Below are 17,499 nucleotides of genomic sequence, written 5' to 3'. Positions count from 1 at the left end.
GCTGCATTGGAAATACTCTTTTTGCATGCTTCGAACGCCTTACTCGATTTCGGTGTCCAGACAATTTTTCTTTTATCATTCTTTTTTGAGTCATGCAGGTACTCATTATGTGGAGCTTGGAGTTTGGCAGCATGGGGTATGCACCGTCGGTAATAATTTATTATACCTAGAAACCTTCGGAGGTCGGCAATAGTTTCAGGTTTATTATATTTTTCAATAACGGCTACCCGATCATTTGGTGGCCTACAGCCCTGCGAATTAACAGTGTATCCTAAAAATTCGACTTCAGGTTCGCTGAATTTACATTTATCAAGATTAATGCGAAGGCCATGTTGCTTTAAAAGAGAAAAAATTATACGTAAATGTTCCTGATGCTCGTTTTGTGTTTTGGACATTACGAGTATGTCGTCAACATATATGTACACAAAATTTATGTCCCTGAAAATTGAGTCCATAATTCGCTGAAATGTCTGTGTGGCGTTTCGAAGTCCAAAAGGCATATATAAGTACTCAAACAATCCAAACGGCGTGCATACGGCGGTCTTGGCAACATCTTCATCTGCCATTGGTATTTGGTGATAAGCTTTGACAAGGTCGATGGTTGAGAAAATCGTGTTTCCGTGCAGCTTCTCGTTGAAGTCATGAATATGAGCTATGGGGTAGCGATCAGGAGTGGTTTGCGAATTGAGCTTTCTATAGTCTCCACAAACGCGCCACTCACCATTCTTCTTGTGAACCATATGTAACGGGCTCGACCAAGGACTTTTGGATGCTCTGCATATGCCGTTTCTATTAGACTCCTAAATTCTGCCTTTGCAGCCACTAATTTTTCGCCACTGAGGCGCCGAGGTTTTTCTGCAACCGGTGGACCAGTTGTATCTATGTGATGATGCACCGAGGTAGTTGTAAGCATCTGAAACTTGGCGGATGGGCGAAAAAGGCATTTATATACACTAAGTAGAGTTCGGGGCACGTTTTCTGTATTTAGAGTGGCGATATTATAATCGGGCATCTGACGTAACACACCTTTTATTGTTTTGCCCGTATTGTGGTCAACGAGACATTTGTTTGATAAGTCAGGCAATAGGTGGAAATGAGAGGTCACCAATATAAAATATCACGTGTTAATTGCTCAACGAAATTTTATTGAAAGCTTAATACAAAATGAAGGTAAGAATCTAAGATTAAAAAAGAAAGGAAAAAATTACTTGTCAACGTGACGATGGTTGCCAGCGAATATATATGTTTGGCGTTGCCACAGATTTATAAAAGTTACGTGGACGTCAAGTTCTGGGATCAAGCCCAGAACAACCTGTCCGATGCAACCATCCCTTGCACGAGACACACTGAACAGAGTATGACCCTCCTAAAAAGATTCTTTTCCGGCAGATGCAGCAAAACCCTTTCTCAGGACCGGGGTCAGGAGACGGACCCGGATTCGATTCGATGCCTTCCCGGAGTAAGAGAATATGGAGCAGTCCTGCTGCAAGGAGCTGCTGGGAGGATGACAATTTGTGGGAGGGACGAAACAAATTAGATGGGGTCACACTGAAATGACAGTCCTTGGTAGGGAAAAATCCCGAGTCGCTCCAGTACATAGAACCGACTGCCTTGGGAAGCGAATAGACAGCTATAATTTGTGTCAGTTCGTTGGGTTCAGTTATATGCTAAAGCAAGCTGCCGGAGTAGAGGAAGGTGAAGCGAAAACGTAAACAATCCTTGCGGAAAGAATAAATAAACCTTTATAAAGTATTTTAGGCCAGTGCAATGAAATTAGCATCCTTAAAATTCAGCAAAATGTCAACTGTATTCGTGCAGGAATCCGTTTTAACAAAACTTGATGGCCACGGCAGGGAATTGGCCAAAAGAACGACAAAAACACACTTACAATTATGAAAGCACTTCACTCAAAAAAATATAACACTGCGGCAATATATTCTATTGCTCTTTTTGTACAAAATGGCGTGGATAATAAAATATAAACGTTTTTCAGTGTTTTTTACAAATTGTCTTTAATTTATTTTGTTCCAATGTTAACACATTCCGTACCAACAGCTGATTTCGAAAAATCATTTGCTCATCCTCTTCTCTTTACGATTCCGTCGTAATGCAGAATACCAAACTTCGATTAAAGCGGAGCGTAGAACTGGAACGTAATCGAAATGCAGAATAGGGGTGAGTTTTAGGTTATAATTTTAATTTCTTTGTGGATACTGAGAACACACAAAAAGTTAAGACAGATCGAACGATTACAAAGAATCGATTGCTGACCTAAACACGATTAAATATCGAATCGAAGTCCAGCTCTACATCCAACTGATATCACAAATCATTTGTGAACTAATATCTTCGTACATATATTCCAATTGTATTGCACGAAATTTATTATACATATTTATAAAAGTTAATACGATAAAAGGTAAAGGTCAATTAAAATGGCAACGAGTGAACAATTTTTCGATTTTCTGTGTCGGACTTGTATGCATGAACTAACGGAATTTCTCTACAATGACTTTAACAAAAAACCAGCCCAGTGGCAATCTATCTTTGATACGATTGAGGATTGTGGAGATCTACAAATCGCTCAGTTGCTATCCAAAACAATACCGCAAATAGTGAAAGTGGAGCCAAGTGACGAGTTGCCAAAGAAAATTTGTAGTGGTTGTTTAGAGCAATTGCTGAATCTTTTTAGGTTCCAGCAGATGTGCACCCAATCAGATAAACAAATGCGTGCACTGGTTGACAAAAGGAGTAAAGATTCAAAAATATCAATAAAAAAATCATCAGTAAAAAATAAAACAAAATCAAGTGAATGTTTAAAACTAGAATCTCTTTTGGACGCAAATCAACAAACCATTGAGTTTGAGTCTGTGAACACTACACCAGAACCACCACAAGTACATCCAGTAGACCCTCTGCAAAATATCGAAGTGGTGATGGAACATCGCTCAGATTCGGAGGAAGATGCTAGCAAATATTTTAAAAACGAGCCATGTGAAGATGCTGGAGAAAGCGATGGTGAAACACTACCCTTAAACGTCTTTGTGAAAAATAAAATGCTGAAAGTAAAAACAGCAGAGAAACAAGTGAGGCTATCGTAAGTATCAACTTGTTTAAGAAATTATATAAAAAAATGTATTTTTATGAATTACCTATGCTTGTATTTCAGTGGCGAACAACCAAAAAGTATACAACATGAGAAAACAGATACAAACCTACTAAGAAATATTTGTGATAGTTGTAAGGGGACGTTCAGCACATTGAGCTCATTAAAAAGACATAAAAGAAGATTTCATTCTGGTACAAAACCTAAAAAAGCGTTAAAAAAGATAGCTTGTGAACTGTGTGACGAAACTTATAACACGCATTCTAAATTAGAGGAGCACAGACAATTGCGACATTCTAGTGAACTACGGAAGGAACAGGAGATATTAGAGTAAGATTGATATTTCCAAAGGAAGTATTGGTGTAAAACATTTTAGAAAATTATTGAAAATTTCTATTTTAGTGGCGAAAAAACACAAAGTTTATACAATGAACAAATGGATAGAGTGTTGATAGCATACTCTGAGGAGGGCCAAGGGCGATTAGCGTAAGCAAAAAAAAAAAAAAAGAACTCATTGGAGTAGGTACCAAATTTTAAGCCAAATATCTAAATTGATTATTTCAGTTACGAGCAGACACCAAGTTTACACAATGCGCAAATTGATATAGCGCGATCAGCGTAAGATAAAGCATTTTAAGGAATTATTGGAGAAGGTACCAATTTTTTAAGCAATTACTAAAATTTGTAATTTCAGTGGCAAGCAAACAGAATCTTTAGACAGTGAGAAAATCGATAAAATATTGTTAGGAAATATTTGCGGCATATGTGAGAATACGTTCAGCACGAAGTCTTCGTTAAAGAGGCATATAAAAAGATATCATTCCATCGAAAGGCCAAAGAGAGTGCTTAAATTACGATCTGGTAATCTGAATACCGACAAGTCGAATTCACTGCCTAAACCATCAAGGCATAAGAAGAAATTACTTGATTCTACTCAAAAACAACAGAAAAGATTAAAACAATTTGCATGCCAACTCTGTGATAAAAGTAAGCTTTTTTGTATAGAACACGAAATTAAATATGTAAAACTTAAATTTACAGCTTATAAAAATTCTGAGGCTCTAAAGATTCATATACGCAAGCATACAGGCGAGCGTCCATACTTGTGTCCCGAATGTGGTAAATCATTCTCCGATCCTAGTAATCTAAAGCAGCATATTTTACGTCACGGCGATGAAAAACTTTTCGAGTGTCCCTACTGTCCGTTAAAGTTTCGTTGTCCGAACTATGTGGCTCAACATAAAATGATACATGAGGGGATTAAACGACATATATGCGATATTTGTGGTGCTGGTTTTACCAAATCGTGTCAATTAGCCGTGCATAAGAGGTATCATAACAATGAAAAACCTTTTAAATGTGAATATTGTGAAATGTGGTAAGTTAAAAAAAAAGATCACTCGTAGTATGTATATTTAAAAATTCTAATTTTCATTAACTTCTTATTTCGCCAAATAGCTTTGTTCGCAAGAGTGCTCAGCGCGTCCACATGCGCACACACACCGGTGAAAAGCCATACGAATGCAAATATTGTGATCGCGCATTTGCCCAAAGCGGCGATCATATTAAACATTTACGTACTCACCTAGGTGATAATGTTTATAGATGTGAGCTATGTCCATTAACTTTTCGTTTAGCTTCAGAGTTACGTGTGCACTTCGCAACGCATAAAAAAGTAGCTCCAGATACCCCTGCAGAACTAATTATGAAAGTAATTAAGGAAGAAGATGCAAAATTGCTATTCAAATTTGACGCCAAGTTTGCGCAGGACCAAGGAACACAGAGTAAAATCTGAATTGAGTTGAAAAAAAAAAAAACCCAAATTATGAAAATATTTTAACCTACTCAGCCCACTTAAATTATACTCTTATTCCCTATTAAAGCAAATTGTACAAACCAAAAACAGATAATGCTTAAATTCCTCCAGCGGGTTAGGGGGTCAGAATATACACCTGGTAGGTACGCCTGTCGTAAGAGGCGACTAAAATACAAGATACAAGGGGTTGTGTAGCGCAAACTTTTCAGGTTGCCAGCGCAATATACAGCTTCTCCAAACCCAATTGTCAACCTCACCTTCGACCAGCGAATCCCGTTTCACTAACAGACGAGGCTCTGGCGACTCCAAGCTCCTCATGGAAATTGGGGGTGGGGAGGGAGGAATGGCCTGAATGTGAATGTGGCCAAATAAATCGTTCTCGGGATGGTCGGGCTAGCACCTTAATGGTGCTGTGTCACCGGATCTGTATCCGGCAAAGGACCATCACATCAATAACACTCCCCAAAGTCTTCGGGGAGCAACCTTATCGCTACAACAACAACAACTATAGAATGCTTAAATAATGATAGCATAAGTATAGAACATTATATATCGCGAAAGTTGCTATAATTGGTAAAAATAAGTCTATACATACCAATAGGTGCGACCGATCACAAATTGTCATCTATATCCTCTAACAGGAGTCCAAGGAAACTTGCTTTTTCAACAGGGGCGGACCGTAATGATAGGGGTGTTAGAGACGGTGGTTCCACATTACAATTGAAGAGATTGTTGGTGTCATGTGGGGACACATTGCAAGCAGCGCATACATTTTGTATGTCGGGGTTCATTCTGGATAGGTAAGAGTTTAACCTGTTAAATATCCAGATCCAAAATGATCGCAAATCACCTACCCAGATTCCGCATTCACGAGTTCAAAATTGCTTCGTTCTGCGCATCTACGTCACACTTGACTGCTTGGGCGAATGAAAGAAAGAGAAAAAAACAAGAGCTAAAGGAAAATTACGTAAAAATTGCCCATAAAAAACAGTTGATCTTTTGTTTACATGCACAATGCGCAATCTTCTTTTGTGATTTGTGCAAAATGATCACAGTTTATGTCAACTAACAGCTGATTGCTCAAAATTATCACACACGCACAAACATCACTAATGGCCATATTACGAAAATCTTTAAGGAAATTCAATAAAATTTTAAACAGACATAAACTGTGATAACTTTGGAAAGTATAGAATTTAGGATACCTTCTTTGTAGTAATTAAGAGAAAATGTGGTAATTCTATACGACAGCATGACACTGCTAATGCGCGTCCAAAAATATCGAAAGAGGTGTCAAAAGACAAGTATTAATCTCGAAAACAATAATCCGAAACCAGGAAATAAAAATTTTATCTCTGTCCGGAGATATTTGCAGTTGAAGTTGCCGATTTTCATGTGGTCGTTGTAATGTTGTTGTACCCACAAAAAAAAATTGTGAACATAAGTGTTTTGCGCGGATATAGTTTTGGCAAAAGTACTGTGGATTCCACCCCCGGTTTAGGAGAGACCAACAGGTCATTTTTCAGTTTTTCGTTAATATCTTTTGAACGACTTAAAATTTTTCCTTTCCGGTCTCGGATTATTAATACTGATGTCAAAACGCGTCGTTTGACACCTCTCTCGATATTTTTGGACGCGTATTAGCAGTGTCATGCTCTCGTATAGAATTACCGAAAATGTTTGCTTCTATTCAGGTACATATTTATTATTATCAGAGCTGGGTAATTTCAATTCCATTACATTACCCATTACATTCCTCAGTAATTGGAAAAAGTAATCAATTCCTTTTCTCCACGGCAAAGGAATTGATTACATTTCAATTCCTCAAAAAAAAAAATACCAAAAGTAATTTCGTTTTTTGGGGTTCAAGTACAAACAATATTTGCTTGTAATTGAAAAAAAAAATACTTTGCTCAAATGTAATTTCTGCCCAGTACTTTCGAAAGGAATTGCAAATGTAATTGAAAATTTTCCAATTACATTACAAGGAATTGAAAAAGTACTTTCGAATTTCCCATTCCATTCCTCAAAGGAATTGCGAAAGTAATTGAAAAACTACAAGTGTATAGGAACTTACGCGGGTTGATGTGGGTGACTTTTCGGGTCACACTTTTCATTATTTCATCAGATTTTGCTTTTGAGTGGTAACTGGTAAGGGATCTTCTCTCCTTCCTCCGCTATCAAAGGGTAGTGGCTATAGGTAAGCAGCATACTTTTTAATTCTCTTTGATTCATTCAGCTGGCATAACGTAAATACCAATAATGTTCCGGAAAACTTTTTTCTCGTATTCTTGATCTTTTGATCCATCAATAGTTGCCTCTTCTGAACCATATTGTAATAAATAATATTAAAGAAGACAATGACAAATCGTCCGTATAAACGTATAAAACCTCAGAAGCATTTGAGGTGAAGTGTAGCTAAGGTATAGCGGCACCATGCGCTACTAAATTTCTCTATGCCAAATGCTTCTTAATATTTTAAAGTTTGCGTAGAAATGATGCATCCCTTCGCCTCCTTGTTTGAAAAGTTTAGTGGTCAGATGTTCTTCTGTGCCTCATTGATTTTAAGTCGGGATATTTGCATTTCCACCTCCTCACAGTACGATGTTGTTCTCGCTTTTGGCAATAAGGCGTTACGCAAAATTTGTGAGTTTTTAAGTAATGGTATCCCCATTATTCCAGGGGCTGAAACTGTTATTCCTTTTATAATATAAGTCCTTGCAAAACTATTAACTTTGGACTTTAAACATATTTATTTATTTCTAAACCTTCAGAGCATCATAAACCTTGGAAAATATACAGTCCGGTATCTGGGTCTGAATGTTGGTTAAATTTTGTCGGCCTGTGTAATTTATCCATCGCCTTTGGCGATACAACTCTTGTGCCTCGAAGATATGCGTGAGCGGTTTTTGCCGGTATTTTTTAATGCCCGGAATTTTTAATTCCCCGGATGAGGTGAACATAGACACAAACACGACGTGTGACCCGTTACCATCACCGCACAGAGGTTGAAGAAGCCACGAAAAGAGCCAAACCTTCTAATTCAATAGGTCCAAATGGAGTAGTCATGCCAATGCTAAAACATCTTGGCACTGAGGAAGAAAGCTATCTGACGCACGTTTTCGAGCCTGGGAAACCGGCTAACGAAGGTGAGTTATAACGACCGGTATTACTCTGTTCGCCAGTAGCGAAGACATTAGAAACCTTCCTGCTCCGTTTACTGCGAATCTTCGCCTAGCCACTCATCAGCATGGCTTCCGCAAAATATATAGCACTACCAGCACTGTCAAAAGCTTTTGACACAGTCAACCACGGTACTATACTCCAAAATATAGAAGATTCACCCTTTCCCCTTTGTATAAAAACATAAACTGTAAATTATCCGAACTTAGCCGGCCAAATCCACGGTCACTGTTTTGCGACGTGGAATATTGGACGTTGACGTCGATGGTGTTGCGTTACCGATTGTCAGCCATTAAAATATCTTAGGAGCAACATTCGGTCACACTCTCACCTTCAAGAAGTATGCCATCGAAGTTGTATCTAAAGTACAAATCCGCAACAAAATCCTCAAGTCGCTTGCCAGTAGCACTTGGGGAAAAGATGAAGAAGCATTGCTAGCCACGTACAAAGCAATTGGCCGGCCATTCAACAGAAAATCTAAACTACGATGATACAATCTTACCATAACCCTCCTCATATATGGCGAGAAGAAATGAATTGCAAGTCACTGAAGGCAGTGCTTGTGTTTTAAAAACATTTTCTTATGGTCCAAAAAGTTACAATGGCCTCATGAGATCACCACTTGAATCGCAAAAAATTTTCAATTACATTTCCAATTCCTTTCCAAAGTACTTGGGCAGAAATTACATTTGAACAAAGTATTTTTTTCTCAATTACAAAGAAAAATTTTTTTGTACTTGAGCCTCAAAAAACGAAATTACTTTTGGTATTTTTTTTGAGGAATTGAAATGTAATCAATTCCTTTGTTGTGGAGGAAAGAAATTGATTACTTTCCCCAAGTACATGTAATGGGGAATCGACGGGTACTGATTACCTAAAGTAATCATTACTACCCAGCTCTGATTATTATATTAGCTGTGTTTTTTTTACTTCTATATACCTTTAGGCTTAAACTTTATATGCACTGCTAAGCGACAAACTTTAAATACACCCGTGAAATTGGTGCGCATGAAATTTGTCCTATTAAATTTCAATACGCATTATACTCAGATGTAACTGAAATATGCGTCTATGTTTCACCCTCTACACTAATTCTATGTATTCTATATATGTCCACAATTCTTCGCAACTGGTTCTGCTATATGTTATACCCTATGACCATGAGAGGGTTGTGTCTCCGCTTTTCGGTACGCCCTGTGCTGTAGCTAGTTATTTAACCTCTGCCGCTAGATGGGTCTCCTAATCATTATCTAAGCGAGGATAAGCGTGTTTTTTACGCGCAAACGTAAACTTATACGCGTGTGAAAAAAAACACGGCTATTAGGGGCACTCATTCAACCTTATAAATGCCTTATAAAAGGGCCGTTCCATTGGTTTATCGAGCTCTGGCTCTGGCTCAAATCTCATTTGAACGATCTGGATCAACTTTATGAGAACTGGCAGCACTAATATAAAACATCTGTTTTGTTGGAAATAAGAAACGAACACACAATTTTAAGATACTGATAGAATTATTAACATTTAAATAGTTTCGCACGTAAGCAAACTATTTATTTTCCTTACATCATCTTCAAGTTGTTTACTCTTTCAGTGTTTTTGCTTTTAAATATGGCGAATTCTTTTATGTATACACAAATGTACACATATTTCGTTCAGTGCTACAATGGCTCAACTATATGGTTGGCTCATCTCACCAGCTGATTTTATTTTTTTCATTTCACTGTAGTAGAGATTGTCAGAAGGAGATGGCAAACTTAAAATGAAACCAACGAATTTACAACATTTTCTTACTACATACAAATGCTGCTAAGTTTTATGATTTCATTCCATTCCATTCGTCTAACAGCAACACTCTGATTTTGGCAATGTGAATAAATGTATGTTGTTGCTGTAGAGATGAACCAACCATATAGTTGAGCCATGAGTGCTACCAACTAAAAAGTGGTTAGCTATCAAAAAATCTACTACAGAAAACGAAACGAACAGAACTGCTATACGGATCAGAAATTGAACCAGATAAATATCAGGATCACAACGTTGTTGTTGCATTTGCATGTTAAATTTCTATCCGAATCTCGCTCAAGTCTCAATGGAACGTAACTAAAGTGTGGAAACGTATAAATTTATCTAGTGCGTAAACGAACTATCAAATTTTGTATGAAAAATCATTTACACAATTTGTATAAATTTACGCGCACATTTCATGGTGTAAACGTGGTAAACTCAAAGGAATGCAACCTTGAAAACATAATGCACGCCCTTTTCATCAGAAATCCTCGACATCAGCAAGAATTTCTTAGTAAAGAAGTTTTAGATTCGATTTTTCTCTTAATCTTGGCATTTTTTAATTTGTATAACAAATCAAACATTTTTTTGGCAATAATACAGGTGATCGGCAATTAAGTTTATCAATAATATTACTGTTTGTATTGCGTTCATATAACTGCGTGTGTAAATGGATATAATTTTACACTTTATAAATTTATATTCTTTAATGAATCCCCCTATTATTTATTCTAAATTGGTCTTCAATTTTGATACAAAGATTGAAGATATATTGATGCAAAGCAATCCCGCTCTTGCTGCTGTTCTTCATTCCACTCCATTCGACTGCCTTCTTTTATTGCGTTCCACTTTATTCGCAACATAACTACAATTTAAGCTGGCAACCTATGTGGGTGGTAAACAATGATGGACGCGCTTCCCTCTGTTTTTAGAATCCGAAAACGGAAATAAAAAAATTTTATTTGGAGAAGTATATTTACAAAAACCAGAAAATGATATTTTTTGGTAAAAATTAGGTGGTGCACCGTCTTGTAAAACGTTACCCAATTCGCTACCAAACTTCAATTTAAGCTGTCGAACTATATAGAAAAGAATGATTTATACAATGGCGTAAACATTGCAATTTTGTCAAACTATTCAGGAAATTTACAAAAATGGCCACAAGTGAAACGTCTTTTGATTATTTGTGTAGAGCTTGTATGCATCAGTTAGCTGAAACGTCTTTCGACGCATCGGATATGTCAAAACAGCAGTGTCAATCCATCTTTGAGCCGATTGAGGAGTATGGAAATTTACGTATCGCTGAGGTACTATCCAACACTATACCTCAGATAGAAGTGCAGTCAAGTGATGAACTGCCAAAAAAAATATGTTGTAAATGCTTGAGGCAATTGATGAATGCATATCAGTTCCAACAACAGTGCCTAGAAACCGATCAGAGGCTACGAGAATTGATTGCTAATAGAAATAGCTTTTCATATATATGTACAGAGCCAACGGTGAAAAATGTGGTAGACTTTAAAGATACCTCAGTACAAGAAAGTAGAGAGCAAGGAATGGGCTTTGAGTGTGTTGACGCATTGCCGTTAGCAGCAACATTTAGTGATGCTGACCCTTTTAAAATAGTTAGCAACGCAAAGAAACATTACACGAATTTTGAAGATTATGTTTCTGATTATGAAGAGATTGCGAGTGATGGGCATAATGCTGAGTATAGTGATAACGAAACTCTGATCTCAACGGCCAGTGCTAAATATGATGTAATTACAAAGGACATGAAGACAGAGCAACTTAACTTGGCGTAAGTAGATATTTTATTGACTGTATGCATATATGTTTGTACACATATATCACTATTTATAGATTGCCTTCGCATGTCTGTCCCACATGCAACAAATCTTATAAGGCGCTACGCTTTTTAAAAAATCATATGAAGATTCATAGAAAAAAGGATGCAGAGATAAAAGAAATTCTCACGGAGTATTTGAATATTGACGATCATTTTAAATGTGACGTTTGCGATCGTCATTTTAAAAAACTGAATTCTTTAAATAAACATCGATTGATGCACGGTGAAAAAACAAATGATAAACTAAAAAGTCATGCTTGTGATTTGTGTAAAAAGATGTACAGCTCGAGACTGACCTTAGAAAGGCATAAAAGGCTACGACATTCCACCGTACTGACACCAATCGAACTTAAGTCAAGGAACAACTCAAAAAACCTAAAGGCTACAGGAAACCCTGATATATCATTGAAATCACTTTCATGCACATTCTGCGAAAAAGGTAACTACAGAAAATTTCGCGCGAAGGATTTGTTTAGTTTTGAGCTTTTCCCCCCCTTGGTTTTCTTACTTTTATTTCATTTTATTTGCTTGATGCAGTAGAGCTCAATCATTTTGTTTATATGTGGTACACTGTGCGGGAAAAACTGAAGTTAAGCCACATACAAACAGACGCAGTGACAGATAGCCTAATCGCAGGCCTGCGGTGTTAGAAATTTGATGACTCGAGTTCGAATCGTACTCGGGAAGAATATAATCTCTAATTTAAAATTAAAAAGATATTTGAAGAGATCTTTGACAGGGTCAAAATACCTACAATATCAACCAGTATGTTTAATTCCTTCCAGTTTTTCCATCATAATAATATAATTTTATAAGAGAAATTATTGTGAATACATCTCATTAAATTTACGAATGTAACATTTATTTACAGTTTGTAAAAATTCTGAAGCATTAAGGCAGCACGTACGTAGGCATAAAGCTGAACCCGTGTTGTGTCCCCAATGTGGCAAGTCAATCAGTTGCGAAGGGTACTCACATTATAGCATAATTATAGAATTCAATTTGTTAAATAATCCATTTATTTATTACCTTTAGTGGTCTGAAAACTCATCTTTTACGTCATGGAGACGACAAGCCCTACGAGTGCCCCCACTGTCCGCGTAAGTTCCCTTGTGTCAGCGATCTGTATAATCACAAAAAAATACACGAAGCCAAACGACACATTTGTAATATTTGTGGTTCTGCTTTTACGCAACCTTATGAGTTAAAGAATCATAAAAAGCACCATAGTGGCGAGAGGCCTTATAAATGTGACTATTGTGAAAAACGGTATATTGTCATAACATTACTTTAAAAATATTGTAATTTATTAAAACTTTTCTCTCACAAATAGCTTTGTTCGCATTGATCAGCAGCGCCGTCATATGCGCACTCATACCGGTGAAAAACCATTCAAATGCAGATACTGCGACCGAGCCTTTGCTCAAAGTAACGACCATGTTAAACATTTACGTACCCACTTGGGGGATAATATTTATAGATGCGATTTGTGCCCGCTAGCTTTTCGTTTAGCTTCATTGAGGCGACAACATTTTGCTACACATAAAAACGACGATGAAGAGACCCGTGAACGTAATTTGAAAGCCTTAAAAGAAGAAGAGGCCAAACTGGCAAATCTAGCTTGTCAGCGTTCGCAGTAACAAGTGCACACATCAATCACATTGTACAATAAATACTTAAAAAAAGTCTTATAAACAGTATTATGTCGTAAATTGTTGACTAACAAAATCCTACGATATTCACGCATATACGCCTGCTCTTAAACTGTGTATGAACCGCTAAGCGCACTTATGAAACAGGTGGACAAAGCCAGATGACGTGCTAACAGACGAGTCCATAAACATAAACACGACGTCCCACCCATTAGCATCACCCCCACAGAGATTGAAGCAGCCATCCGTAAGGCCTGGCCCTACAAGTCGATAGGTCCCAACGGAATAGTCATGCCAATGCTTAAACACCTTGGCGATGAGGGAATAAAAAACCTAACACAAGTTTTCAACCTGTCACTGGAATCCTTCGCCATTCCCCAGGATAATCCCGCTACTAAAGCCTGGCAAACCAGCTAACGAAAGCGAGTCTTATCGACCGATATCACTCCTTTCGCCAGTAGCTAAGACATTGGAAACCGTATTTTAATTTAATTTAATTTATTTCAGTCTAAAAATTAAACAATTATACAGACCAAATATACAGACACTTAATTTAAAGCTAAATGTACGATAGAAATAACATATGCAATCATCAATTTCAAAATAATATTTAAAAAGTATTCAATAAGTATTCAATAAGTATTCAATTAAACGCTTGACAATTTCAAATTCAAAACTTAGAAGTAAGCAGAAGTTAAAATGTTGTAAATGAATTTTTATAAGTATCTCAAAAAGACCTCACACAAAGTGCTCATGAAGGAGCTGTTTGCCCAGTAGGGGGCACACGTGAACTTATGAAATAGGCAACAATAGAGCAAATTAATTGTAAGCAAAATTTATACAGAATAAATTTGAGTACATACATATAAAAATAATGATCAAATCACAATTTTGCAAACAAGTTTCCAATAACTAGTACTTTCATATTTGAAATAGAGGGTTGAATAGTATTATTACCGTTAAGCGTTGTTTGGTTCATTTAAAATTACAAATTTAATTTTAAAAGATACTTTTTAATACCAAGAAACGAGTCACAGGCGTCGAAATTTGTATAGTGTTTATTAAAACCATTACATAAACAGCTCGTGCATTTCATAAATCGATCTGCATGTAGCTACAAAAATTGAGTGAAAATGTCTAGATGGCCTAGTTGGAACATCTTGATTTCACCTAGCAAAAATGGAAGATTTTTGGAAGGATCCCAAGGTAGGTGTTTTAAAGCAAAAATTGTTTCTGGACCGATTCCAGCTTGTCAGAATCAACCTGATAACGTGGATTCCAAATTATTGAAACGTATTCCAAAATAGGCCTGACCAATGATAAAAAAGAGTTTTTGTAACGTATGGGTCGTTGAATTCCTTAGACCAACGTTTAACGAAAGCAGGTCTCTTAAGCTAGCCCAACCTTTTCAGCCCAATCAAAAAACGAGACCGTACTAAATTGCACAACATTTATTACTAATTTAGTACCGATTAATTAAATTTATTACCCTTGTATTTTAAAAAATATCGAGGGTTGGGCTAGCTTAAGTTTAAGCCAGACCAACCCATATGCACAATCAAAAAACGAGACCGTACTAAACTGCAAAACATTTATTACTAATTTAGTACCGGTTAATTAAATTTATTACCCTTGTATTTTAAAAAATATCGAGGGTTGGGCTAGCTTAAATTTAAGCCAACCCAACCCATATGCACAATCAAAAAACGAGACCGTACTAAACTGCAAAACATTTATTACTAATTTAGTACCGGTTAATGAAATTTATTACTCTTTTATTTTAAAAAATATCGAGGGTTGGCTAGCTTAAGTTTAAGCCAGCCCAACCCATATGCACAATTAAAAAACGAGACCGTACTAAATTGCACAACATTTATTACTAATTTAGTACCGGTTAATGAAATTTATTACAAGCCAACCTAACCCATATGCACAATCAAAAAACGAGGCCGTACTAAACTGCAAAAAATTTATTACTAATTTAGTACCGGTTAATTAAATTTATTACCCTTGTATTTTAAAAAATATCGAGGGTTGGGCTAGCTTAAATTTAAGCCAACCCAACCCATATGCACAATCAACAAACGAGACCGTACTAAACTGCAAAACATTTATTACTAATTTAGTACCGGTTAATTAAATTTATTACCCTTGTATTTTAAAAAATATCGAGGGTTGGGCTAGCTTAAATTTAAGCCAACCCAACCCATATGCACAATCAAAAAACGAGACCGTACTAAACTGCAAAACATTTATTACTAATTTAGTACCGGTTAATTAAATTTATTACCCTTGTATTTTAAAAAATATCGAGGGTTGGCTAGCTTAAGTTTAAGCCAGCCCAACCCATATGCACAATCAAAAAACGAGACCGTACTAAACTGCAAAACATTTATTACTAATTTAGTACCGGTTAATTAAATTTATTACCCTTGTATTTTAAAAATATCGAGGGTTGGCTAGCTTAAGTTTAAGCCAGCCCAACCCATATGCACAATCAAAAAACGAGACCGTACTAAATTGCACAACATTTATTACTAATTTAGTACCGGTTAATGAAATTTATTACAAGCCAACCTAACCCATATGCACAATCAAAAAACGAGACCGTACTAAACTGCTCAACATTTATTACTAATTTAGTACCGGTTAATTAAATTTATTACCCTTGTATTTTAAAAAATATCGAGGGTTGGACTAGCTTAAGTTTAAGCCAACCCAACCCATATGCACAATGAAAAAACGAGACCGTACTAAACTGCTCAACATTTATTACTAATTTAGTACCGGTTAATTAAATTTATTACCCTTGTATTTTAAAAAATATCGAGGGTTGGGCTAGCTTAAGTTTAAGCCAGCCCAACCCATATACACAATCAAAAAACGAGACCGTACTAAACTGCAAAACATTTATTACTAATTTAGTACCGGTTAATTAAATTTATTACCCTTGTATTTTAAAAAATATCGAGGGTTGGACTAGCTTAAGTTTAAGCCAACCCAACCCATATGCACAATCAAAAAACGAGACCGTACTAAACTGCAAAACATTTAATACTAATTTAGTACCGGTTAATTAAATTTATTACCCTTGTATTTTAAAAAATATCGAGGGTTGGGCTAGCTTAAATTTAAGCCAACCCAACCCATATGCACAATCAAAAAACGAGACCGTACTAAACTACAAAACATTTATTACTAATTTAGTACCGGTTAATGAAATTTATTACTCTTTTATTTTAAAAAATATCGAGGGTTGGCTAGCTTAAGTTTAAGCCAGCCCAACCCATATGCACAATCAAAAAACGAGACCGTACTAAATTGCACAACATTTATTACTAATTTAGTACCGGTTAATGAAATTTATTACAAGCCAACCTAACCCATATGCACAATCAAAAAACGAGGCCGTACTAAACTGCAAAAAATTTATTACTAATTTAGTACCGGTTAATTAAATTTATTACCCTTGTATTTTAAAAAATATCGAGGGTTGGGCTAGCTTAAATTTAAGCCAACCCAACCCATATGCACAATCAACAAACGAGACGGTACTAAACTGCAAAACATTTATTACTAATTTAGTACCGGTTAATTAAATTTATTACCCTTGTATTTTAAAAAATATCGAGGGTTGGGCTAGCTTAAATTTAAGCCAACCCAACCCATATGCACAATCAAAAAACGAGACCATACTAAACTGCAAAACATTTATTACTAATTTAGTACCGGTTAATTAAATTTATTACCCTTGTATTTTAAAAAATATCGAGGGTTGGCTAGCTTAAGTTTAAGCCAGCCCAACCCATATGCACAATCAAAAAACGAGACCGTACTAAACTGCAAAACATTTATTACTAATTTAGTACCGGTTAATTAAATTTATTACCCTTGTATTTTAAAAAATATCGAGGGTTGGCTAGCTTAAGTTTAAGCCAGCCCAACCCATATGCACAATCAAAAAACGAGACCGTACTAAATTGCACAACATTTATTACTAATTTAGTACCGGTTAATGAAATTTATTACAAGCCAACCTAACCCATATGCACAATCAAAAAACGAGGCCGTACTAAACTGCAAAAAATTTATTACTAATTTAGTACCG

At 36.2% G+C, this 17,499-nt stretch overlaps 2 protein-coding genes across 2 annotated transcripts in view; both read left to right on the top strand.

The window, feature by feature from the left end:
• Window positions 1–5,016, top strand: part of LOC137248434 (zinc finger protein 91-like) — a 137,945-nt gene extending 132,929 nt beyond the window's left edge. The window contains exons 10-16 of the mRNA XM_067779372.1: window positions 2,426–3,097; window positions 3,170–3,436; window positions 3,509–3,592; window positions 3,671–3,724; window positions 3,801–4,093; window positions 4,148–4,484; window positions 4,565–5,016. Of these exons, the coding sequence (XP_067635473.1) occupies window positions 2,426–3,097; window positions 3,170–3,436; window positions 3,509–3,592; window positions 3,671–3,724; window positions 3,801–4,093; window positions 4,148–4,484; window positions 4,565–4,901 (2,044 nt within the window). The 3' untranslated portion in view covers window positions 4,902–5,016. The remainder of the gene's footprint in view (window positions 1–2,425; window positions 3,098–3,169; window positions 3,437–3,508; window positions 3,593–3,670; window positions 3,725–3,800; window positions 4,094–4,147; window positions 4,485–4,564) is intronic.
• Window positions 5,017–10,534: 5,518 nt separating this feature from the next.
• Window positions 10,535–17,499, top strand: part of LOC137248433 (zinc finger protein 493-like) — a 42,378-nt gene continuing 35,413 nt past the window's right edge. The window contains exons 1-5 of the mRNA XM_067779371.1: window positions 10,535–11,691; window positions 11,754–12,178; window positions 12,611–12,707; window positions 12,775–13,008; window positions 13,073–13,375. Coding sequence (XP_067635472.1) covers window positions 11,045–11,691; window positions 11,754–12,178; window positions 12,611–12,707; window positions 12,775–13,008; window positions 13,073–13,375 — 1,706 coding nt within the window. The 5' untranslated portion in view covers window positions 10,535–11,044. The remainder of the gene's footprint in view (window positions 11,692–11,753; window positions 12,179–12,610; window positions 12,708–12,774; window positions 13,009–13,072; window positions 13,376–17,499) is intronic.

The sequence above is a fragment of the Eurosta solidaginis genome, chromosome 4 (genome assembly GCF_040869045.1).
Source record: "Eurosta solidaginis isolate ZX-2024a chromosome 4, ASM4086904v1, whole genome shotgun sequence".
Classification (NCBI taxonomy): Eukaryota; Metazoa; Arthropoda; class Insecta; order Diptera; family Tephritidae; genus Eurosta; species Eurosta solidaginis.
This window is presented reverse-complemented; position numbering and strand designations above follow the sequence as displayed.